A 24942-nucleotide genomic window follows, 5' to 3' on the forward strand; every position below is an offset into this window, starting at 1 on the left:
AACAGCTTTTTCCTTACGATGTAATTCGATGAAAAAAAAATTATACACAGAGCCAGCTTAAATCTTACCTTTGGCAGTGATATTGCACTGCTTATGATTATGATGTGAAATGCATTACACTTAAGTTTACTCACTAAAGTTAACAGGCCTTATAATTTTTTTCTGAATTTTGAAAAAAACCCAAAACACTCCCAAATAAGAGCTTGCTCTTGTTCAGAATTAAATAAAAAAAAACAAGTTTTTTTTTTAACTGCAAGTAAGGAGCAACATTAAAACTTAAAAATTAAAAAAACGAACAGAAATTGTTCCATATATGAAAAGGGTTGTCCTTTCCTCAGCACCTCGTTTTAAGTTTTAATCTCGCTCTTTACTTGCAAATAAAAAAAAAACTTGTTTTTTTATTTACTTAATTTCTGAACGTTTTTAAATTAAAGCATGTTTTGATTTTGGCTCATCGCACATGAATAATTAAAACAAAATTTTCAAATTATTTTTTTTATATAAATAGCTTTCTCATAGTTTTGCTCGGACAATTTAGTAAAACGAAGGGGTGGGGGGGGAATTCTTGTTGCCCTCCAATTTTGGTTACTTAAAAATGCCACTAGATTTTATTTATTTTTTTTTCGAACGTTTTTGTTAGCAATAAGTACACGTAACTTACTAATTAACATACGTAATGAACTTCTATATTTGTGTATTTTTATTGCGCATATGAGGGGGTCCGCCCCCTTGTCAATATCTCGCTCTTTACACTAGAGCTTGAATTTTGTCCCAATTCTTTAAGAATAACCCCTGAATCACAAAGGCCGTAGAATAAATAGTTGAAATTACTAAAAATACTTTAGTGCAAAGAGCCAGATGTAGTGGAGGAGACGAACCCCCATATATAAGTAATATTTTCTGTTCGTTTTAATTTTTAAGGCTGCTTATTACTTCCAGTTGAAAAAAATATTTATTTTCTCATTGTTTTTTTTTTAAATAGTTCTAGAAAATCCTGCACCCCCTTCATATAAATTTTCTTCCCTCATGTTAAATTCCTCCATGGAAAGATCATTCCATGTAACCCCTCCCCTGGACCCTCCCCCACCCCAACGCGAAAAAGTCCCCCGAAAAACGTCTGTTCACTTCATAATAACCATTGCTGTATGCAAAGAATGGTCAAAGCTTGCAACTTGCAGCCCCTCCCCCGAGGACTGTTGGGGATGAAATCGTCCCCAGAGATATAGTTATTAGATTTTCGACTAAGTTTAACAGAATGGCTATTTCAAAATTTTGATCTAGTGACTTTGGGGAAAAATGTGCGCGGGAGGGGGACTAGGAGCCCTGGAATATTTTGTTTCTTAAAATGGCACTAGAACTTTTAATTTCGTTAGAATGAGCCCTCTCTCAACATTCTAGGAACTCCGGGTCGACATGACCACCCCTGAAAAAAAACACGCATTCGTGATCTGTGTTCAGCCAAAAAATATAAAATTCCACGTTTTGTAGATATTAAACAAAAAAAAACAAGTTTTTTAAATGAAAGTAAGGAGCGACATTAAAACTTAAAATGAATATAAATTACTCCGTATATGAAAGGGGCTTTTCCTCCTCGACACCCCGCTTTTTACGCTAAAGTTTGACTCTTTTTCTTAGCTCTACATTTTAAATAGTAAAAAACCGTAGCGTAAAGACCGGGGCGTTGAGGAGGAAACGCTCCTTTCATGTACGGAGTAATTTCTGTTCGTTTTGAGTTTTAATGTCGCTCCTTACTTTCATTTAAAAAAACTTGTTTTTGTTTAATTTCTGGATGTTTTTGAATTTATGCATTTTTTGATCTTGGCTATCCACGCATAAATAATTAAAACAAAATTTGCATATTAATTTTTTTAAGCTAAATGGCTTTTTCATAGTTTTAATCGGAAGATTTTGAGAAAAAAGGAAGTGAGACAGGAGGACTAGTTGCCCTCCAATTTTTTGATTACTTAAAAAGGCAACTATAACTTTTAATTTTTTACTAATGTTTTCATAAGTAAAAATATACGTAACTTACGAATTAACTTATGTAGCGAACTTCTATATTCGTATGTTTTTATTGCGTATATGAGGGGACTCACCCCTCATCGATACCTCGCTCTTTACGCTAAAGCTTAAATTTTGTCCCAATTCCTTAGGAATGACACCTGAATCACAAAGGCTGTAGAATAAATAGTTGAAATTACTAAAAATAATTTAGCGTAAAGAGCGAGCTATTACAAGGAGGTAAACTCCCCATATGCGTAATAATTTCTGTTCGTTTTAAGTTTTATTGCTGCTCTTCACTTTCAGTAGAAAAAACTTTTCATATTTATTTTTTCATTGTTTTTTTAAATAATGCTGGAAAATCCTGCGCCCCATCCATTGAAAGTCTCTTCCCCCTTGAGAAATTCCTCCATGGAAATATCCTCCCACGTAACCCCTCCCTCCCTTAAATCTCCCCCCAAACCAAAAAACTCTCCCTGAAAACGTCTGTGAAAACGTCTGTACACTTCCCAGTAACCATCACTATATGTAAAGACAGGTCAAAATTTGTAATTTGCAGCCCCTCTCACGGGAACTGCGGGGGAGTAAGTCGTCCCAAAGACATAGTTATTAAGTTTCTCGACTATGGTGAATAAAATAGCTATCTCAAAATTTTGATCCGGTGACTTTGGGAAAACAATGAGCGTGGGAGGGGGCCTTGGTGCCCTCCAGTTTTTTTGGTCACTCAAAAAGGGCACTAGAACGTCTAATTTCTGTTAGAATTATCCCTTTCGTGACATTCTAGTACCACTGAGTCCATGCGATCACCCCTAGGAAAAAAAACAAAACAAAAAAAACAAAAAAAAACGAAAAAACAAATAAACACGCATCCCTGATTTGTCTTCTGGCAAAAAATTCTACATTTTTGTAGATAGGGGCTTGAAACTTCTGCGATAAGATTCTCTAATACGCTGAATCTGATGGTGTGATTTTCGTTAAGATCGTATGACTTTTAGGGGGTATTTCCCCCTGTTTTCTAAAATGAGGCAAATTTTCTCAGACTCGTAACTTTTGACGGGTAAGACTAATGTTGATGAAACTTATATATTTCAAATGAGCATCAAAATGCGATTCTTTTGATGTTACTATTGGCATCAAATTAGAGTTTTTAGAGTTTTGGTTACTATTGGGCCGGGTTGCTCCTTGCTACAGTTCGTTACCACGAACTGTTTGAAAGAGTTTGAAACTTCTACAGTAGGGTTCTCCGATACGCTGAATCTGATGGTGTGATTTTCGTTAAAATTCTATGACTTTTAATTTTTTAGACTCGTAACTTTTTTCTCTCCCTATTTTTCTAAAATAAGGCAAATTTTCTCAGGCTCGTAACTTTTGATAGACGGGACTAAACTTGACGAAATTTATATATTTAAAATCAGCAGTAAAATGCAATTCTTTTGATGTAACTATTAATATGAAATTCCGTTTTTTAGAGTTTCGATTACTATTGAACCAGGTCGCTTCTTACTACAGTTCGTTACCACAAACTATTTGATTACAGCAACAAATTCAGAATATTTGGAAATTGCACTGTAGAGATTATAAACCCATACACTAAAAGGGAAATTTTATATTTTTTCCGTGAAGAATGATTACAGTGCCGTTTTTATATTGTTTGTCTCTTTTTCCATTTTGGAAGTGCCAAACCAATAGTTTTAGAAAATTGGATTAAGAAATAGTTGAAAAAAATTAAAAGTTTTAAATATCTTAAGTAGCGAAACCGATTTCGCCAGAATACGATGTTTTTTCGGCTATTTTTCACACACAAATTTGCTCCCAAGAGGAAGACAAAGCTATGAACATAAAAAACTTTAGACAGCCAAACCATTTAAAATCATAAAAATTATGTATTGGGCTTCAAGTTTCCATAGGGAGTAATACAGGATGATGACTCAATCCCTCCCAAATAGGCAAATTGTCCGTAATTTTTTATTGCACCCCTTATTTTTTCTTAAAATTTTTAGAGATTTTATCGGTCAAGTGGTATAAGAATCTTGGCAAAGATATGATTCGAATGAAAATTCCAAGTTCTATTGCTCTATTCCAGCAAAGAAAGAGATTATGCCACAAGGAAGTGTCGTTGTCTGTGGAACAAGAATTTGTCTGTGGAGCAAAACACAGAAACACAAAAACAGAAACAAAAAACACAGCACATGCACATAAACCTCTTTTGTTCTGTGGAATCTCACAATCGATTAACAGTACTAACAAGTAAAATTCTGAGATATCCAGCGGGCCTAGAGCTTTCGTAAGAAACAAAACTCCTTAGTATCTTTGATATCTAAATAATCATTAATAATCTATAGTATCTTTAATAATCTTTAATGTCTAAAACGACTACAAAAAGTTAAACTATTCAAACAAACATAATTTTTGCTTAAATGAAACGAAATTTTCCAAAAAGCGGGTAAAATATCATAATTTTGGTGAAGAAGGGCTTGCAATCTTTAAACAGAAAAATAATCACATTGTGCAGCCCGAAAGTTCAGGTCTATCACACACTTGTAGTGCAGCATTGTACCAGAGATCATGTGGACAAAGCTAAAAGAAAAAGAAAAAAAATAAAAACTGTAAAATCCAAAGAAATAAAACTCTTTTTTCTTTGGATAATTCAAACTTTAGTGTAAAGGTCAAAATATTGGGGATGGTGCAACCCATCGTTTACGGAACAAGTTCTGTTCCCTATTGAGTTTTATGTTGCTCCATACTCTCAGTTAATTCTTTTTTATTATTTAATTTTTATTAGTTTTTCAAAGGAATGTAGGTAAATGTGGAAATTAAAAAGAATTTCGTACAGGAATTCTGTATCCCCCCATTGCAAAGTTTGCACTGGAAAATTCGATTCCCCCCCCTTGGAAATTTTCCTCCCTAAGGAATTTTATCCTAATCAAAATTCACCCCAAGCAGAAAATCCCCCCTTCGAAAAATGTATGTATACTTCCCAATAACGTAATACTTCCCTATACGTGAACAATGGGCAAAATTCATAAATTTCAGGCCTCTCTCCACGGACTACAGGGCTCATATTAGCTCTAAGGAGATAGTCATTTGATCTTTCAACTATATTGAACAAAACAACTATCTCAAAATTTTGATCTTGTAATGTTGGGAAATAAATGGGCGTGGGAGAGGGCTGGTTGCCCTTCAACCTATTTTTGTCATTTAAAAAGAATTCTATAGCCTTAAATTTTCCTTCGAATGCGCCCACTTATGATCTTCTAGGACCATTATTTCAATACAATCACCCCTAGGAAGAAAAACAAGAAATGAACACGCATCCGTGATCTTTCTCCGGGCAAAAAGGGTACAATTCCGCAGTTTTGTATACAGGAGCTAAAAACTTTTACAATTGGGTTTTTGGGTATTTTGAATCTGATGGTGTGATTTTCATCAAGATTCCATGAGTTTGGGGTGGGGAGGGGGGTATTTTCCCGCTATTTTAAAAATCTGGCAATTGTTTTCTGGCTCGTAACTTTTGATGAGTAGCACTTAACTTGATAAAACTATATATCTGCAATATTATATATCTGGAATCAGTATACTAAGCTGATTCTTTTGCTGTATCTATTGATGTCAAAATTCCACTTTTTAGAGTTTCTGTTGCTATTGAGCCAAGTCGCTTCTTACTTACAGTCCATTACCGCGAACTGTTTGATAAACTTTAATGAATCTGTTTAGTAGACGTCTAAAACTATTTTATGAAAATTATTTTTTTAATTTCAATCCTAAAAATACTTTCAATAATTAAATTAATATTACTTTTTAAAACTGTTTTCTTGAAAATAATACTGCAGCATACGTTTAGAATTTTTTTTTTTTTTTTTACTTTGGAAGATAAACTGTCGGAATGTTTGTTATTGATAAAGTGGCAAGGACATCAAAATAAAAAAAAAAATTGCACCCATCTTATGTCCCTTTTTACCCGGAAAACACTATTTTCTAAGATTTTGTTTTTTTAGCTGCTCCGAATTTTGAAGTAACAGTTCAATATCTTTATCAGTGTTGCCAAGTTGAATCGTAGGAGCTAAGCAAAGTTGATTAGTTAAAATTGAGAACGCTTTTCTGACCACATAGCCTAAATATATCAACAATCTGTTGATGCCTGGGAATAACTGCACTTTCAAAGCAACATTTTCAGTTTTTTTTTTTTTTTTTTTTTTTTTTTTTTTTTTTTTTTTTTTTTTTTTTTTTTTTTTTTAATTTGGTATCTACAACTTCGTAAAACTGCATAAAGGCATATGGAGGGTTTTCATCAAGATCCGAGATTCTGATTTTTCTAATTCTGGGAGATATGTAATGGTTGTATAAGTTACCATTTAAACATTTCAAAGAATAAGATTTAATTTTTATTGTCCTTAGAACATTAACAGAAATTCTTACTTTCCATATGCATTTATTTATAATTGCTTTAATGTATTGTCTAAATTCTTGTACCAAGTTAAACTATCTAGAGTAATTTGAATATTTTCCTCAAGCTCTGTGTTTTTACAATTTTCCCGAAAAACGGAAAAAAGATTATTTTAAAGTTATTTTCGTTTACTATCTCTAAGCCAAGGGTGTATTCATAATGAAGGGGGAACCGGGACTGAGCCCTCTATCCTCGAAATATTCTTTGACTCGTAAATATTTCGCAAAAAGGCAGGTAAAAAGACTATTTCTCTTTAAAAAAAAACAAAAATATTTATTCTACTTGAAAGTTTTTCTTAAAGTGGAAGTGGCCCCCCCTTCAAACAAATGATGTTTGAATAATCTTTACCCCTTTAACCCTCGAAAAAAGGTTTTGGGTATGGCCCTGCTATGAACCATCACCTTTCTCAATATTAATTTAAAAAGATTGATTAATAGAAGATAAACTATCTGCATATCTATTATATTTAGTTTATTTCGTACTTTTAACTTATGCTATTTTGCTTCTCTTTTAAAGTTCTATCTAAATTAGGATACACACAATTAAAAACTAAAGAGGAATTGTCCATAAAAATTAGGAAGTTTTCATTCAATCACAGTCATCATTTTTGATATTAATTGAACAAGTTTGTAAACATTGGAATAAAATATCAGCATATTTATCATTTTGTTTTACTAAGATCCTGTTTTAGAAGATGAATCATCGGAATTTTTTTTTAATTAAACTATTAATTACTAAAATGGATTTAAATCAATATATTTGAAGTATAATTGAAACTTAATCTTTAATGACATTATTTGAATTTATATTATTTGCAATTAAAATTTAATTACCTGCAGTACGGGTGTCCCCCGATCACATTTATAAAACATGGTACAGTCAGATTCATGTGGAAGATGGAATGCATAAGGACCATCTACTTCAGGGCATTCACTCCCTACCGGCTTTTCTGTTATTGGGCCTTCGGTTTGAGCTTCAGTTGTAGGCATTGCTGTCGTTTCTGCTTCTGTTTCTGCTTCAGTTGTTTGAGCTTCAGTGGTAGGCATTTCTGTAGTTTCAGCTTCAGTTGTGGTAACAACTGGCACCTCAGTTGTAATTTCAACTTGTTTTTCTGTGGTGGTAGGCTCCTCAGGATTGTTACCACACTCTGGTAAAGAAACGAGCTTAGTTAAAAGAATTTTGACTAAAAACCTTTAAATTTAAAGTGGTTTTACCCTGAGGAAATCAATCCAAAAATTGAGGGATTCGAGGCACATATGCCACGGATTAAAAACATTCCAGATTGGGTTAGTACATAATTTCACAGACCAATATATTATAACTGAAAATCTGGGTAGGTCCACTACTACATCAGATTAAATGACATTCCTATTTCAGTCGTAAAGACACAATTTCTGCGGAGAAATATGTGTCTCTTTTAGGGTTCAAAGTAGCACATAAAACGCACACACACACACGAAAAAGTATTTTAAAACAAGTTTTTCTTCAGGCTTGTTGCGCCTACCCTTTAAGTCTCCAGTGCTTTTTCTTCTTCTTTTTTTTTCATCTCTAAGAAAATTTACACGGAACTCCTTCATTAAAAATATACGAAATGAATTTTAATAGACTCACTTTTTTTTAACTTGAAAGATCATTCTATAAATTACACTAAAATTTTTTCTTCAAATAATTAGAAGAAGCTCTTCAGAATGGGAGGGGGGATTGTACAAAAAATATTTTGGTAGTCCACTCTTCTCCTATTTTTTCTATTCCATAAAAAAGTTCTAGGTAGATAACATTTGTATTGTTTTTTTTCGATTTATGAAAAGGTAATGCTACAAATTATTTAAATTATTTATAAATATGTGCTTTCTCAAAATTTTCGGAATATATCAAAATTTTCAGAATGATAGGGGGGGGTAATTGAAGAGAATATATTTTGCTTGTACATTCTTTGTCTGTTTGTTTCCTGTTTCTTGAATGATCTTTGACTTTGTCCTTACTATGCAGAGGTGACGGCTAAGCTTTCCTTTCATGGGAACAATAATACAATTATTTTATTTTACAACTACAAGACAACCGATAGCTTATGTAATATTGATACTATCCTGTTAATACTTCTGAAAAAAAATGTCAGTTCATATAGCAAGATGACTTTCAAATTTCTTTGGGGCATGGATGGCTTTTTGTTTCATATCATGTGAAGTTATTTTACAAACAAAGTTGTAAATAGGGTTAAGTTTATACATTAGAGATACACTATTTCTAATAACAAATAACTAAAGGCCAAATCCTAACAAGTTTTTAAAATTTATTGTTAACAGAATAAACGACTTATTTTGTATTTAACGTTAGTTGGTCAAAGTTTTAAATTTTATAACCCACTAAGCACTTTAGCCTTTCCTGTTACCAATACTCCAACTACCACTTATGTTTAAGGACTCTCGGAAAAATATTTCCCACATTGAAATTTGAATTTTTTCCTTTTAGCTTTTTTTAAGTGGTTTCCAGAAATGGCGAGTGCACATGGGTTTTAGTTTTTTATAAGCCATATTATTGGGAATTTTTGAAATTTATTATTTGGATTGAGTTTCATTTTTCTTTTAAATTTCTTATTAGAGAGTTTTCTCCAAGTATAAGATATAATTCAGTAAAAAAAAATCTATATTTTTATCTATGTCAAATAGGTCACAAGTGATTGTTGTCAAACGTGTACTTATAGATTATTTGGTAAGATTATTTGGTAAATTAGACATCAAACAAAATAAAATTTTATGTGGATTCAAGTCTTCAGGTATCAATTGGAAAACCCATGATCATAAATTAACTTTACATTAACACAACTTTTAACCAATAATTAATTAAGTATAAAATTATAGGGTTAATTTTGTTCACTCCAAATTTATCAAAATAAATCCAGCTAAAAATTTTTTTGTTTACAAATTCAAGGAGAAGTTTTCCCATGTGCCCATCCGTATGAGGGAAAGTGAACGTAAGTATACTTTTGCTCATTGTTATGCATTTGCCCACTATTATGCATAAGTCCACTTATACAATTGTCTTATGGCACTTATATTAATAGAAAATAACAATATAATACTTTATATTACACTAATTAATCTTTTTATGTTATGCTATGTTTCACATAATGGTATGTTTTATGTTATGTTACATTTAATCTTGTTATTTTTTATGTTATGATTACCTTCACGTTAAAGACTTTGGAGCTATAATTTGGAAAAGTAAACATTGCAGCAACAAAATTAATTTCTGAATTGGTAAATTTGGAAATTTCTGAATTTCTGAATTGGTAAATTTTGAAAAAAATAATAGACTCTTCCTAGAAAGCTTTTCACGCTTGAATTACTACATTCATTCCAGAATTGTTTTTTTATTAATTTGCAGATGATGATTTTGCTGATTTTACACAATAATTTTATGGTTTTATAATTTTTGTTCGATTCGCTGTAAAGGAAGTATTTAAGCGTGAATGGTTACATTCCTCGTAATTGAACTTGACAATTTATTATAGAATAATACCTATATATTGAGAAATCTGCTTGCAAAAAAATGACTGAGTTTGATAAAAAAGAAAACCCATGTAAAACACTTTTAATGACTAGTTTCCTAAAAACAACAAAGTATAAATATGAAATAAGTACCTCCTTCAACGTTTTGACGATAGTTGCAGACATTGAGTGTATTGTCAAATACGAGGTCACCCGGGCATGTATGAACAATGGCAAATCCATTAGAGCATTGAATAAATTTACTGCAATCTCCTGGATAGGAGAAATAAACAGACCATCCAGTAACACTATCTACTTCTGGACATAAATTGGTTTTTCTGAGATCCTTGCCATGCACAATTGTAGCCAAAGTGACACATAATATAAATACTTGATTCATTTCCTAAAAGATATAATATAAGGCTCTTCAGAACTGTAACTAGTAGAGAGAATAAAAAACCGCATCATGATCAAGGGGTCGTCCACTCCTCGTCACCCAGTACAAACCTCAGACTGTCGCTTGTTCCACTCTTCTTAGAGCACCCTATAAATAGGCGCATATTTGCAATACAAAGGCTCCTTACATCGAGCAAGTCGCACTGCAGTCCCGTGTGTCAGTTGCCACATGGAGCCTTTGATTTTAAAAAGTGGGTGTTGATTGCGGTAACTGGCCTGGCACAAAGAAAGACACGAAAAAGTGAGAAATTCAAAGAAATAATGAAGAATAAAAAGCAAATAATATTGAAAAGAGAATAAATCAATAGTAATTTTCATAAAGTAAAAGGTTAACAGTATATATATTGCAACTCCGCCGGGGAACTACCTCTTTTTTTTGTAAGAAAGACTTTGAAGCTTAAATTTTCCACTTGAGTGAGCCCTCTTTCGATATTCCGCGACCATTATTTGATATGATTATTCTTAGAAGAGAACAACAGTCACAAAAGAGTTCATATACGTGACCATAATTCCTGAGAAAATAGAGTCTGGTTGCTGTTGTAGATAAGGGTTTGGAAACTCTACTCTTGCAGTTCTCAGATGTTGTTATTATTGGCCCAGGCTTTTCTGTATTAAAAAATGATTCATTTAGTTCCATACTTAATCCATTCATTAGTTCAAACCATTTGATTTTTTTTAGTTTCAGAACTTACACACTTAAAGTGAAAAAAGGTCGATGCCCAGTGAAAGTAGAATAAAGCCTAATGTAAGATTGTTTATGAGTTAAGTATACCCTTTGATAGCGAGGTCCTTAAATTGTGAACTACTGGTAAAATTAAAACTACTTACGTTTTTGTTATATGGAATACTAGTAATTATTATTATTACTGTTAGTTAGATTAAAAACACGGCTGTATATATTTGGGTGATTCTTATCTGAATTGGTGTAATTACTGCGTATTAAATCAAGAATAAATAACGCACGCAACATTTTCTTGCAGTCACCGTAATTTGTTTTTTTCTTAATACTTACTCAACGATTAGATTAAAGGATACAATCAGATTTATGGATTTCCACCTACGACTATCCAAGGGTCATTTAGATGGCTATGCATTTCTTGAAATTTCTTTTATCGGTCATTAAATCGAAAATTATTCAAATCTCTTATGAGCTTTTTGCTACAGGTAACGTTATTTTCCATATGTTGATTTTCTCTGGTGTTGAGGACTATGTTCATAAGTCATATTTGATTGGAAAAATTGTTTAGATTTTAAACGTAATTTTTTTCTCTTAGTCAATTGGGCATTCATTCTTATTTTTATGGACATAAAATTTTATCTTACCAAGATTTGGTTCCTCCAAATTCAGCAGCAACAGCAGACCTTCACGCTGGGTGATTTGGGGCTGAATTTCATAACTTAGTGAGAGATGACCCGAGAAGACTTGCTTCGGTTTCAGGAGAACAGCTAAATGTTTTGTTGTCTGCTGTTCTTCATTCTGGCCGCGATGGGGCCAACACCAAACACCACGGGGAATCAAAAATATATTAGTCGAAGTTTCAGGCGAGGATTTGAACAATAAAATCAAAAAAAGAAAGCGTTGGAGCTAATCTATCTACTTTTTAGGTGACGAAACTAGCCTTTACCGTTGATAATTACAATAAATGTTTTAGTCTTATGTGGTCAAAGTTTTTTGTTTGGTAAGGGTATGAGATGCAAATAATATTTTACCTTATATGGGAAATCTGAAACAGTAAGAAAAAATCGACCTGACGGTTGATAATTTTCCTACAATTTTGTGAAAAAATCCATTCTTTTCTAACCTATCTAATATATTATTGTTTGTACGATTATTATTGTAAATACATGAAATAAATTCAACGAAATTGTAAGTTTGTAAATAAGTTTGAAAAAGTAGATTCATAAATGATTGTGGAATGTTAAACTAAAGCCAACGTAACCTTGCCTGTAAATTGTGACATCGGAAACAAGTAGATTTCACCTGCTGAGACATCTAAGTGACAAATGTTTTTAATATTCTGCCTCTTAGTTAGACTTGCTTGTTTTTTTTTGTTTTTTTTTTGTTTTGTTTTTTTAATATTTCTCTGTTACATCCACTCTAATTCGAAATTGCTCTACATCACTTTTGTTAAAAAGCAAACAAGTAATTTTTAACTATTTATGAGTAAATATTCTTCGTGACGTTTACAAATAGATAATCAGAATTTCAACGAAAGAAAAAAAAATCAAAATCCAATATCTTGATAATTTATCAGCTTCTTTCTGATTTACCCTACCTTTTTTAAAGTTTTAGCATTTCACCATGAAGTAGATCATATTGAAACGGTCTAAGAGATTATTTTCCTTTCAAGTTAAAAGCAAGTCAGAGAAAAATAATTTTTATACCTATTATCTGATGGCATGAATTGATACTCTGCTACCTAGCTTTTTATTCCAGATACGAGTCCAAATGACCCAGGATCTGATTTGTTTAATGTTCAAGTTAATCATAGATCCAAAATCTTGGGTCTAACACCTTGTTTTGGTCAAAATAATCAAAACAAAAAATTAAGAAAAAAAATCAATTAAAAAAAACACTCTCAGCGGATACTCTGATTGCCCCTTTCAGAGAACTATTTTTTTTACATGAATTTTGATATACGTTTCATCACTATATGATTCTTGGTCCCATTGGTCCAGGGCCTCTTTGGCCCAGAGACTTCCGTAGGTAACTCAAACCAAGCACTTAGGCCAGGTTTCCATTGACTATGATTCATCACCACCCCTATAATCAATATGTGGTTCTAAACTAATAGCTGGGTCAACTATTTTTATCATGAAGTTTATTTTTGTTTATTTGGGTTCCATTTGACCGAATACTCAAGAATGTCAGTTGCAAGCCCTTCGAAAAATACTCTTGCACTCATCAAAATACAAAGGTCTTCCAACGCCCTAATGAATCCTTGGCTGGCGTCATAAATTAAAACTATCAATTATTTTTTTTTTCTTCTTTTCTTTAAACACATTTACACATCCTCCTACATGTCATTGTAAGATTAAAAAAAAGTCAGACGCTTAGCCTTTTTTTTCAGGTTTTGTAATATTTATCTTATAAGTCTTTGGTAAACATGCGACACTTCCAAAGGATTTGAAAGTATTTGCGCTTGTTAAATCTCTTGGCATAAGATTGGAGTGATTGGCCTCGAATTTTCTGAATAGTTTTTTCATATTTACATAGTTCGTGACTAGAAAACACTGTTTTCCTAATTACAGACTTGATAGAGTAAAATACTATTCATGATGAATAGCGGGGGGGGGATGTAGGATGACATTATCTTTGACCTTAGACACCATTAAGTACATTTTATAACACAGTATTTAGAACATTTGTGGGATGGTTTCATGGACATTTGTATATAATAATTTGTGGGATGGTTTCATGGACATTTGTATATAATAATTTGTGGGATGGTTATTAGGCGTTGACGAAAATATTTTGATTCAGTTCTGTCAAAATAGATTTCAAGATGTGCAGATGCTGAGCTAAACGAAATAAACTATGTACATCCATGAAGTTGAAGGGGGGAATCTTTGGTTTCTCAGGAACGGCTAATGAAACCAAATTGATGCTTTTAGGGCATGTTGAGTGGGATATTCAACTGAATCAAGAGAATCAATATATATTCAAGCTATCAGTTTATATACGTTTGTAATATCTCAAAAACAGCTAGGAGTATTAAGTTGAAATTTTCTTCAACCACGTTTTTGTAACATCTCAAAAACAGCAAAGAGTATTAAGTTGAAATTTTCTGTGTATGTTGAAAGGAGTTTTGAACGAAATCAAACAGAATTCCAAAATGTTTTCCAGAAGTTTTTGTGTTGCCTAAATCAAACAACTGATAAAAACGTAGATTATTTGTGGAAAATCTTGAGATCTTAAACCTTCTCGTTATTTTTATTTGCCTAAAATTTCAGACCGAAGAATTAATGAACCAATCAGGCTATTTACTTCCTTTTCCTAAAATAAATAACACGACAGGCTTCCAAAAATACTTCACAGACATAAGCCTAGAAAATCATTCTCTCTTTTTCTATTTGAGCGCACCTCATAAGTCCTTCAATTGTTTTTGGAGATTTCCCCTTATATCTTTTGTTGTTTGAACATCCAGCATTTGCACGCCTTGTTCTTCAGGGAATCTTATCATTTTCTTAATATATTTCTTATATTTCCTTAATGTTTTCTTAATTTGCCATATTTATATTCCTCCTCATTTTTGCCTTAATAAATAAATAAATAAGTATTCCCAAAAATGAGGGAGTTAACTTAAGGCCTTGACTGAAAGCAGATATATTTCTGTCTGAACAGTAATTGGTCTATCAAGATTGATAAACTAAATTGGATTGCCGAAATTCCAATGACGAGAATATTGGATGTGAATGTTATATGATCAAAAAGCTTTATAGAAAGTGAATTATGAATTTTGGTCAATAAGTAATTTTTTTTTATTTTTGTAGAATTTAGAAACGATTTCCGGTCGCTTCACCATGCACTTTCAAAAAGGTACAGTTAGTGAACTGCCAACAGATTTGCACATCTTTTGCTTAAAAACCATACCTACTTCCATTGACAAATTTTATCGATATAAAACACAAAAACATTTCAATCATTTTCTCTGTTATTGCAGTCTAAAAAAATTAAACACAAAAATTTTGGAATCTTACCTATAGGAAAGCTAGCAAAAAGGCCAAAGGATTAAGAAATAAAAATAATAAAAGAATACAAGGACTTCTTTTTTCTTTTGGGTAGATCCCACAATTTTCGGGAAAGTTATATGAGTATTAAATAATGACGAAGACCACACTGCCTTTCCATAATCAAACAGTTCGTGGTAACGAACTGTAGTAAGGAGCGACCCTGCTCAATAGTAAACGGAACTCTGAAAAACGGAATTTTTGATACTAAGACATACATCAAAAGAATTGGATTTTCATGTTTATTTTAAATATTTAATCTTTGTCATCAAATTTACGAGCCTGAGAGAATTTGACTTATTTTGGAAAATAGGGGGAAACACATCCTAAAAGTCATAGAATCTTAACGAAAATCACACCATCACATTCAGCGTATCAGATAATCCTATTGCGAAAATTTCAAGCTCCTATCTACAAAAATGTGGAATTTCGTATCTTTTGCCAGAAGACAGATCACGGGTGCGTGTTTATTTGTTTTTTTGGGTTTTTTCCCGGGGGTCATCGTATCGACCAAGTGGTCCTAAAATGTCACAAGAGGGCTCTTTCTAACAGAAATGAGAAGTTCTAGTACCCTTTTTAAGTGACCAAAACAATTGGAGGGTACCTAGGCCCCCTCCCACTCTCATTTGTTACCCAAAGTCAACAGAACAAAATTTTGAGATTGCCATTTTGTTCACCATAGTAAAAAACCATACCAACTATGTCTTTGGGGATGACTTGCTCCCCCAAATTCCCCGGGGGAGGGGCTGCAAGTTACAAACTTTGACCATTGTTTACATACAGTAATAGTTATTGGGAAGTGTACAGACGTTTTCAGGGGAATTTTTTTGGTTAGGGAGGGGGGTTGAGAGGAGGGGGCTGTGTGGGAGGTTCTTTCCTTGGAGTAATATGTTATGGGGGAAGATAAATTCAATGAAAAGGGCGCAGGATTTTCTAGCATTACTATAAAAAAACAATAAAAAAATAAACATTAAAAAGTGTTTCAATTGAAAGTAAGGAGTACCATTAAAACTTAAAACGAAAAAAGATTATTACGCATGTGAGGGTCTCTTCTCTTCCTAAATACCTCGCTCTTTATGCTAAAGTGACTTTAGTAATTTCAAATATTTGTTCTACGGCCTTTCTGATTCAGTGGTCATTCTTAAAGAGTTGGGACAAAGCTTAAGCTTTAGTGTAAAGAGCGAGGTATTAACGAAGGGACAAACCCCTTCATATACAAAATAAAAATATAAGAAAATAGAACTTTTTTACGTAAGTTAATTCTTAAGTTACGTATATTTTTACTAATAAAAACGTTCGTTAAAGTTAAAAGTTCCAGTTGCCTTTTTAAGTAACCGAAAAATTGGAGGGCAACTAGGCCTCCTTCCCCAACTCTTATTTCTCAAAATCGTCTGATAAAAACTAAGAGAAAGCCATTTAGCCAAAAAAAAGAATTAATATGCAAATTTCATCTAAATGCTTTATGTACGGAGATCCAAAATCAAACATGCATTAATTCAAAACGTTTAGAAGTTGAATTAAAAAAAAACTAGTTTTTTTAACAGAAAGTAAGGAGCAACATTTAAACTTAAAACGAACAGAAATTACTCCGTGTATGAAAGGGGCTGTTCCCTTCTCAACGCCCTGCTCTTTACGCTAAAGTTTTTTAGTGTTTAATAAAGTAAAATCAAACAGTTCGTGGTAACGAACTGTAGTAAGGAGCGACCCGGCTCAATAGTAACCAAAACTCTAAAAAATGGAATTTTGATATCGATAGCTAAATCAAAAGAATTGCATTTTAATGCTGATTTTAAATATATAAGTTTCATCAAGTTTAATCTAACCTATCAAAAGTTACGAGCCTGAGAAAATTTACCTTATTTAGGAAAATAGGGGAAAACACCCCCTAAAAGTCGTAGGATCTTAACAAAAATGACACCATCAGATTCAGCGTATCAGAGAACCTTACTGTAGAAGTTTTAAGCTCCTATCTACAAAAATGTGGAATTTTGTATTTTTTGCCAGAAGACAAATCACGGATCCGTGTTTATTTGTTTGTTTGTTTTTTTCCCAGGGGTCATCGTATCGACCAAGTGGTCCTAGAGTGTCGCAAGAGGGCTCATTCTAACGGAAATGAAAAGTTTTAGTGCCCTTTTTAAGTGACCAAAAAAATTGGAGGGCATCTAGGCCCCCTCCCACGCTCATTTTTTTCCAAAAGTCAACGGATCAAAATTCTGAGATAGCCATTTTGTTCAGCATAGTCAAAAACCATAATAACTATGTCTTTGGGAATGACTTACTCCCCCACAATCCCTGGGGGAGGGGCTGCAAGTTACAAACTTTGACCAGTGTTTACATATAATAATGGTTATTGGGAAGTGTAAAGAGGTTTTCAGGGGGATTTTATTTTGTTTGGGGGTGGGGCTGAGGAGAGGGGGCTATGTTGGAGGATCTTCCCTTGGAGGAATCTGTCATAGGGAAGAAAAATTCAATGAAAAGGGCGCAGGATTTTCTAGCATTGCTATAAGAAAACAATAAAAAATAAACATGAAAACGTTTTTTCAAATGAAAGGAAGAAGTAGCATTGAAACTTAAAACGAACAGAGATTATTACGCATATGAGGGGTTCTAAAAATACTTTAGCATAAAGAGCGAGGTATTTAGGAGGAGATAAATACCTTGCTCTTTATGCAAAAGTATTTTTAGTAATTTCAACTATTTATTCTACGGCCTTTTTGATTCAGGGGTCATTCTTAAAGAATTGGGACAAAACTTACGATTTAGTGTAAAGAGCGAGGTATTAACGAGGGTACAAACCCCCTCGTATACATAATAAAAACATAAGGTTATGAAAGTTTGTTACGTAAGTTAATTCTTAAGTTACGTATATTTTTACTAATAAAAACGTTCGTTAAAAATTAAAAGTTCTAGTTGCCTTTTTAAGTAACCGAAAAATTGGAGGGCAACTAGGCCTCCTTCTCCACGCCTTATTTCTCAAAATCGTCTGATCAAAACTAAGAGAAAGCCATTTAGCCAAAAAAAGAATTAATATACAAATTTCATTTTAATAATTTATGTGCGGAGAGCCAAAACCAAACATGCATTAATTCAAAAACGTTCAGAAATTAAATAAAAAAAACTAATTTTTTTAGCTGAAAGTAAGGAGCGACATTAAAACTTAAAACGAACAGAAATTACTCCGTATATGAAATGGGTTGTCCCCTCCGCAATCCCTCGCTCTTTACGCTAAAGTTTGACTCTTTGCCACAATTCTACTTTTTAAAAAAATTAAAAGCTTTAGCATAAAGAGCGAGGGATTGCGGAGGGGACAACCCATTTCATATACGGAGTAATTTCTGTTCGTTTTAAGTTTTAATGTCGCTCCTTACTTTCAGCTAAAAAAATTAGTTTTTTTTATTTAATTGAGAGAAAGAGTCAGACCTTAGCGTATAGAGCGGGACGTTGAGAAGGGAACAGCTCCTTTCATACACGGAGTAATTTCTGTTCGTTTTAAGTTTTAATGTCGCTCCTTACCTTCTGTTAAAAAAACAGTTTTTTCTTATTTAATAAAACTACAGAAGAGAGAATTATGAAGACTGTGAACCAACAAAACCTATTTGAATATTTCGGCCCTATATCTAAGGGCCGTCATCAGCAAAGAAAATAAAAATCCATTCTTTTTTTTAAAATAGCCTTTGAGTAAAAAAAATAGCCAAAATTGAGTGATCAAAGTGAAAGTAAGAATTAAAAAATATTTCCTTAAATAAATTCTAGAAAATTTTCCCCGTTTAAAAAGTTCCCTGGAAAATTTTCCTCAAATTTCCTTGTTGAAAATTCCCCTTAAATTTTTCTCCCCATTGTCAAAATTTTGCAGCCCAATTGATAGTGAGACCAATAAAAATGAGTGTGTGCATGATTTCCAGAAAATTGTCTACCTCCCCCCCCCCCCGTGGAAAACTTACTCCAAGAAAGTTTTCTGGACTATGCCCTCCTGGGGAGTTCTATTCATGCGCAAAATTTATAAGATAAAGATGAGCCACTAAAAAGAAATCCATAGATGAAAACCAGTGACGATATCAACCCCGTGTAATGTTCCCCCCCCCCTCCGAAAATATGTTCTACCCCGCTCCTGAAGAAAATATTGAAAATTAACTCAGGATAATTCCCCATTCCAAAAAAAATCTTCCTCCATCGGAAAATTTCCTTTCTCCGGACGATTTCCTTCTGGAAAATTTTCCCCGGAATCGCAACTTTATGTAAACTAAAGCAGCGAAAAGAAAAGTATGATAAATAAAAATAATGAAAAAAGGATGGATTTTTGAATATTCTAATTCCCAAATATCAGGTACAATAATCTTGTCAAATCTTAGAGGATTAACTTTTATTTTATTAATTCCACTTTTTGTTTTTGGAGGGTAAATGTTTTTTGTTTTGAAGGTATTGTAGCAGAGTACGATAAAGGTTAAATAAATTAACTTGCTGGCTTATCAAATAGTTCGTGGTGACAAACTGTAGTAAGGAGCGTTTCAATAGTAACCGAAACTCTAAAAAATAGAATTTTGATACCAATATTAACATTAAAAAAATCCAATTTTAATGCTGATTTTAAATATGTAAGTTTCATCAAGTTTAGTTTTACCCATCAAAATGTCCCTTATTTTAGAAAATAGGGGGAGTCCCCTTGAGAGTCACAGAATCTTAACAGAAATCACACCATCAGATTCAGAGTATCAGAGAACCCTGTTGTAGAAGTTTCAAGCTCCTATCTACAAAAATGTGGAATTTCGCATTTTTTGCCAGAAGACAGATCACGGATGTGTGTTTATTTATTATTTTTTTCCCAGGGGTGACCGTACTGACTCAGTGGTCCTAGAATGTCGCGAGAAGGCTCATTCTAACGGAAATGAAAAGTTTTAGTGCCCTTTTTAAGTGACCAAAAAATTGGAGGGTACCTAGGCCCCCTCCCACGCTCATTTTTACCCAAAAGTCACCAAATCAAAATTCTGAGATAGCAATTTTATTCACCATAGTCAAAAAATCTAATAACTGTGTATTTGGGGATGACTTACTGCCCCACAGTCCCCGTGGGAGGGGCAGCAAGTTACAAACTTTGACCAGTGTTTACATGTAGCAATGGTTATTGGGAAGTGCATAGACGTTTTCAGGGGGGTTTCTTTGGTTTGGGTGGGAGGAGGAGGAGCAGAGGGAAGTTAAGTGGGAGGATCTTTCTATGGAGGAATTTGTCATGGGGAAGGGAATTTCAATGAAGGGGGCGCAGAATTTTCTAGCATTATTTAAAAAACAACGAAAAAATAAATATGAAAAGTTTTTTCAACTGAAAGTAAGGAGCAGCGTTAAAACTTAAAACGAACAGAAATTATTACGCCTATGAGGGGTTCACCTCATCGTTATACCTCGCTCTTTACGCTAAAGTATTTTTAGTAATTTCAACTATTTGTTCTACGGCCTTTGGGATTCAGTGGTCATTCTTAAGGAATTGGGACAAAATTTGTGCTTTAGTGTAAAGAGCGTGGTATTGACGAGGGGGTGAACTCCCTCATATACGTGATAAAAACATACGAATATAGAGGTTTCTTACGTAAGTTAATTCGTAAGGTACGTATATTTTTTACTAATGAAAACGTTCTAGTTGCCTTTTAAGTAATCAAAAAATTTGAAGGCAACTAGGCCTCCTCCCCCGCTCACTTTTTCTGAAAATCTTCCGATTTAAACTATGGGAAATCCATTTAGCCAAAATAAAATTAATATGCAAATTTTGTTTTAATTATTTATGTGCGGAGAGCCTAAATCAAAACATGCATTGATTCAAAATCTTCAGAAATTAAATTAAAAAAAAAACAAGTTTTTTAAGTGAAAGTAAGGAATGACATTAAAACATAAAACGAACACAAATACTCCGTATATTCCCTCTTCAACGCCCCGCTCTTTACGCTAAAATTTTTCATGAAATGTTTTTTTTCAACTGAAAGTAAGGAGCAGCATAAAAACTTAAAACGAACACAAATTATTACGCATAAGAGGAGCTCACCTTTCGTAATACCTCGCTCTTTACGCAAGAGTATTTTTAGTTATTTCAACTATTTATTCCACGGCCTTTGGGATTCAGTGGTCATTCTTAAGGGATTGGGACAAACTTTACGCTTTAGTGTGAAGAGAGAGGTATTGACGAGGGGGTGAACTCCCTCATATGCGTGATAAAAACTTACGAATATAGAAGTTCGTTGCGTAAGTTAATTCGTAAGTTACGTATATTTTTTACAAATGAAGACGTTCGTAAAGTTCTAGTTGCCTTTTTAAGTAATCAAAAAATTGGAAGGCAATTAGCCCTCCTCCCCCGCTCCTTTTTTCTGAAAATCTTTCGATTAAAACTATGAGAAAGCCATTTAGCCAAAATAAAATTAATATGCAAATTTTGTAGCCTAAATCAAAATATGTATTAATTCAAAACGTTCAGAAATTAGATAAAAACACGAGTTTCTTAAGTGAAAGTAAGGAATGACATTAAAACTTAAAACGAATAGAAATACTGTGTATATGAATGGGGCTGTTCCCTACTCAACGCCCCGCTCTTTACGCTAAGGTCTTTCACTGTTTTAAGAAGTAGAGTTAAGAGAAAGAGTCAATTTTTGACTCAAAAGAGTCAAACTTTAGCGTAAAGAGCGAGACGCTGAGGAGGGGACAACCCATTTCATATACAGAGTAATTACTGTTCGTTTAAAGTTTTAATGTCGCTCCTTACTTACAGTTAAAAAAACTAGTTTTTTTTTTATTTAATTCGTTAAGAAGTAATGATGCCAAGGTTATTTAAAAAAAATGGATTTTTAACCGAAAACTTTTATTGGCCCTTAGATATAGGGCCGAAATATTCAAATAGGTTTTGTTGGCTCAGTGTCTTGGGAAAAAAAGTCCTCATTATTCTTTCTTCTGTAGTTGTATTATATGAGTATTAATGGAGAGAACACCTACAGACAGCGATTCAGTATTTTTTTCTATATTCGTTTTTAGATTTTGTTTTTTGAAAACTATTTAATATCGTTATTTTAATATATTTATTTTAAAGCAAATTTTATAAAAAAAAAGGTCTTTTGAAGAAAAAAAGGAGCCAAATTAAAATTTGAATTCAAGAAGAGCAACAGCTAGATCTGCGTTGCAGGGGCAACGTGAGGTGTTGCGGCAACATTTATTCGGCTTCACCGAGATAAGTTTTGCGAGAGGAACATTTTAGTTTTGGTTCCTCGCTTCGATTAAACGCTGAAGTTGTTAATCTGTAAGGATTTTAAAATAAATACTAGGTACACCAACTCGCAAAAGTTCCACAAACCCCTCATTGCAACTAGCAAAAGTTGCAAACCCCTCATCGCTAAAGATAATTGTAGCTTAACAGCTGATTATTACTTACAAGTCACCTACATATCTTACCACTGGAACCAAATTGGTTTTACCATCAAATACACCAGAAACAAATAATAGGTACACCAACTAGCAAAATTTACGAGCCCTTCATTACCGAATATGATTATGAGCTAACAACCGACTGTTGCTTAAAACTCCCCTATATGTCTCACAGTTGGTATCGGCCTATTTTTGGTTTCAGTGTGTACCTTACTACTGAAGTTGTCAACCCCTTTAAACTTTCAAATTGGTATATCTCATGAAGGAATTTTTCTACCAAAAAAATGGATGACATGTATTTTGATCAGCTCATCAAGAGCTATCAACTGCCGTCAAAAAAATCTATCTTTCTTAGTTCAAAAGTTGACTTTTCTGCCGTAGGCCAAGTTTCTAACGTCATCACTTAGAAAGGGGCAAAGGATAAACTCTAATTTCCTTTGCAATGAGAGAGCTTTTAAAGTTTAAGAGGCACATATGATACCCTTTCTGTATCGGCCTATTTTTGGTTTCAATGTGTATCTTACTACTGAAGTTGTCAACTCCTTTAAACTTTCACAGGAATAGGGCTAACAAGGTTAGATCCTTTTAAAGGCCAGAGCGTGATTTGCACTTTCCTAAAAAAAATATAGTTGAAACATTTTCTCTTTTATAACTTTAATAAAGCGAAAATCTTTCTGACTTTCAGGATTGGATATCAATAGATACGGAACAGTCACTCTACCTTCCTTAGTTTCTTTCCAGTAATCTTGGCTATTTTGGTTATTTGTTTTCATTCTTTTTTTTATTTTTTGACAAGCAAAAAACAAACTTTTCTGAATACATATTGCTTTTTATGGTGTACAGTTGACATTCGAGCCAATAACAGAATTTGAAAGAACGGAAAGGGGATTGGTTGAACCACTGTGGTTTGTAAACCTTGATAAGGACTGAGATTTAAATTCTTTTGTGTTGCTGTTGATGTTATGAAAAATTCTAAAAAAAATACCGCTTGAATTCAATTTTCTTTCCAGTATGTCAAGATGGACACTAGGCATTTAGATCAAAATAAGCTCAAAACAAACTGTGGGCATTATTTTAATGTTTTATTTAGTTCAAGGGATTTGGTTCATAGCTCAGTAATATATTATTCAGGAAAAGTGTTGGTCTTTGTGTGTTTGTGTGTGCGTGGAGGGGGGTGCATTAAATACTCAAAGGAGTATGTTTTAATGGTCCAATTTTTTAAGCCTTAGTGAGCTATCCCCTGACCCATTGGTTCCCACGTATTTTGGTTAATATTTTCATTATTGGTGCTAAGATTGGGGGGAGGTAGTAGTGTCCTAGCGTGCTAGCAGTGACCAAACTGATTCAGGTTATGTTTCCAGTGATAAATCCTGCATGTTACGAATAGAAAAAGTGGATTGTATGCAATCCTTCTCCGGGTTTGTGCGTCCCTCTCAACATGATTGTAAAGTTCCAACTTAATACCCTTGGCTATTCCTTAGATATTCCTATAATACCTTTTTGACAGCCCTTCAGCATGTAGTGTGTTTTGATTTTGTTTAACATCCACCTCTACATTTTTTAAAGGTTTTACCTTTACACACTTAGCCCTTTTGGATACTGAGGATCAAACTTGTCCCCATTTTCCAATAATAAAACTTATATATAAACAATACGCAGCTTATATAACGGACAATGCTTGCCCCAGGGGCTATAGGATTCTTTTATTCCAGAAGCATCGTTATATGACTTTTTTTTAATTAAGATGGATATCTCAAAATTTTGATCGGATGTGTATGCGGGGGGAAGGCGGGGGGGGGGGTAGTGGTTGCCATATGAACACTTTTGAATCCTAAAAATGGTACTGCAACTTTTAATTTAAGGTTAAATGAGCCCCCTCTCTAAGGTTTATAGACCCACACTTTGAATACAAACGTTATATCTTAACAATGGGCAACCTATATTGCTTACAGCCATGTTGTCTTGGGGGCTAGAAAAGGGGTGCCCGCAATCACTTTTAACTCTTTAAAAGGGCACTGGAGCTTATAATTTGCAATCGAATGAGCCCTCTCCGAAGTTTTTACAGCCACTCTTTCCACATGAGGGGCCTCTGGGGGGGGGGGGAGAATAATACATTGAAGCCTTATGGCTGTTAACTATAAGCAAATATATACCGTTGCATGTGACTTAAACAGGTGAGTTGGACTTTAGTTTTCGTTTTGATGAACATCAAAAATTATTTAGGGGGAATATGGGTGGGACTATCTCTTGAGAATTTTCAGCGGAGGAATTTCTGGAGGGGGAGGATTTTCTGCAGGGTCAATTTTATGCGGTGGGAATTTTCCAAAAGGAATTTTCTGGAGGGAATTTTCTGCAGAGGGATTCTCTGTGGTGTAGAATATTCGGGGTGGGATTTTTCCAGGGGGAATTTTCCGGGGGAATTTTGGGATG

General features: G+C 33.5%; 1 protein-coding gene across 1 annotated transcript; it reads right to left on the reverse strand.

The window, feature by feature from the left end:
• Positions 1 to 4343: 4343 nt before the first annotated feature.
• LOC136028717 (peritrophin-1-like) lies at positions 4344 to 11361 on the reverse strand. Its single transcript, XM_065706585.1, has 4 exons — positions 11218 to 11361; positions 10087 to 10336; positions 7279 to 7592; positions 4344 to 4578 (listed from the first exon to the last, which is right to left on the reverse strand). The coding sequence occupies exons 2-4, from the start codon at positions 10331 to 10333 to the stop codon at positions 4501 to 4503; spliced, it is 639 nt and encodes a 212-aa protein (XP_065562657.1). The 5' UTR covers positions 10334 to 10336; positions 11218 to 11361; the 3' UTR covers positions 4344 to 4500.
• Positions 11362 to 24942: the final 13581 nt, after the last annotated feature.

This window comes from Artemia franciscana, chromosome 7, assembly GCF_032884065.1.
Source record: "Artemia franciscana chromosome 7, ASM3288406v1, whole genome shotgun sequence".
Taxonomy (NCBI): domain Eukaryota; kingdom Metazoa; phylum Arthropoda; class Branchiopoda; order Anostraca; family Artemiidae; genus Artemia; species Artemia franciscana.

Bases quoted from the DNA above. Each gene is read 5' to 3' on its own strand.
- LOC136028717 (XM_065706585.1), bottom strand. From the start codon at position 10,333: ATGAATCAAGTATTTATATTATGTGTCACTTTGGCTACAATTGTGCAT. The intron at 7,593-10,086 runs GTACTTATTTCA...TTTCTTTACCAG, and splicing joins TCGTCAAAACGTTGAAGGAG to AGTGTGGTAACAATCCTGAG. The intron at 4,579-7,278 runs GTAATTAAATTT...TTTTTCTTTTAG, and splicing joins GGGGGACACCCGTACTGCAG to CTTTGTCCACATGATCTCTG.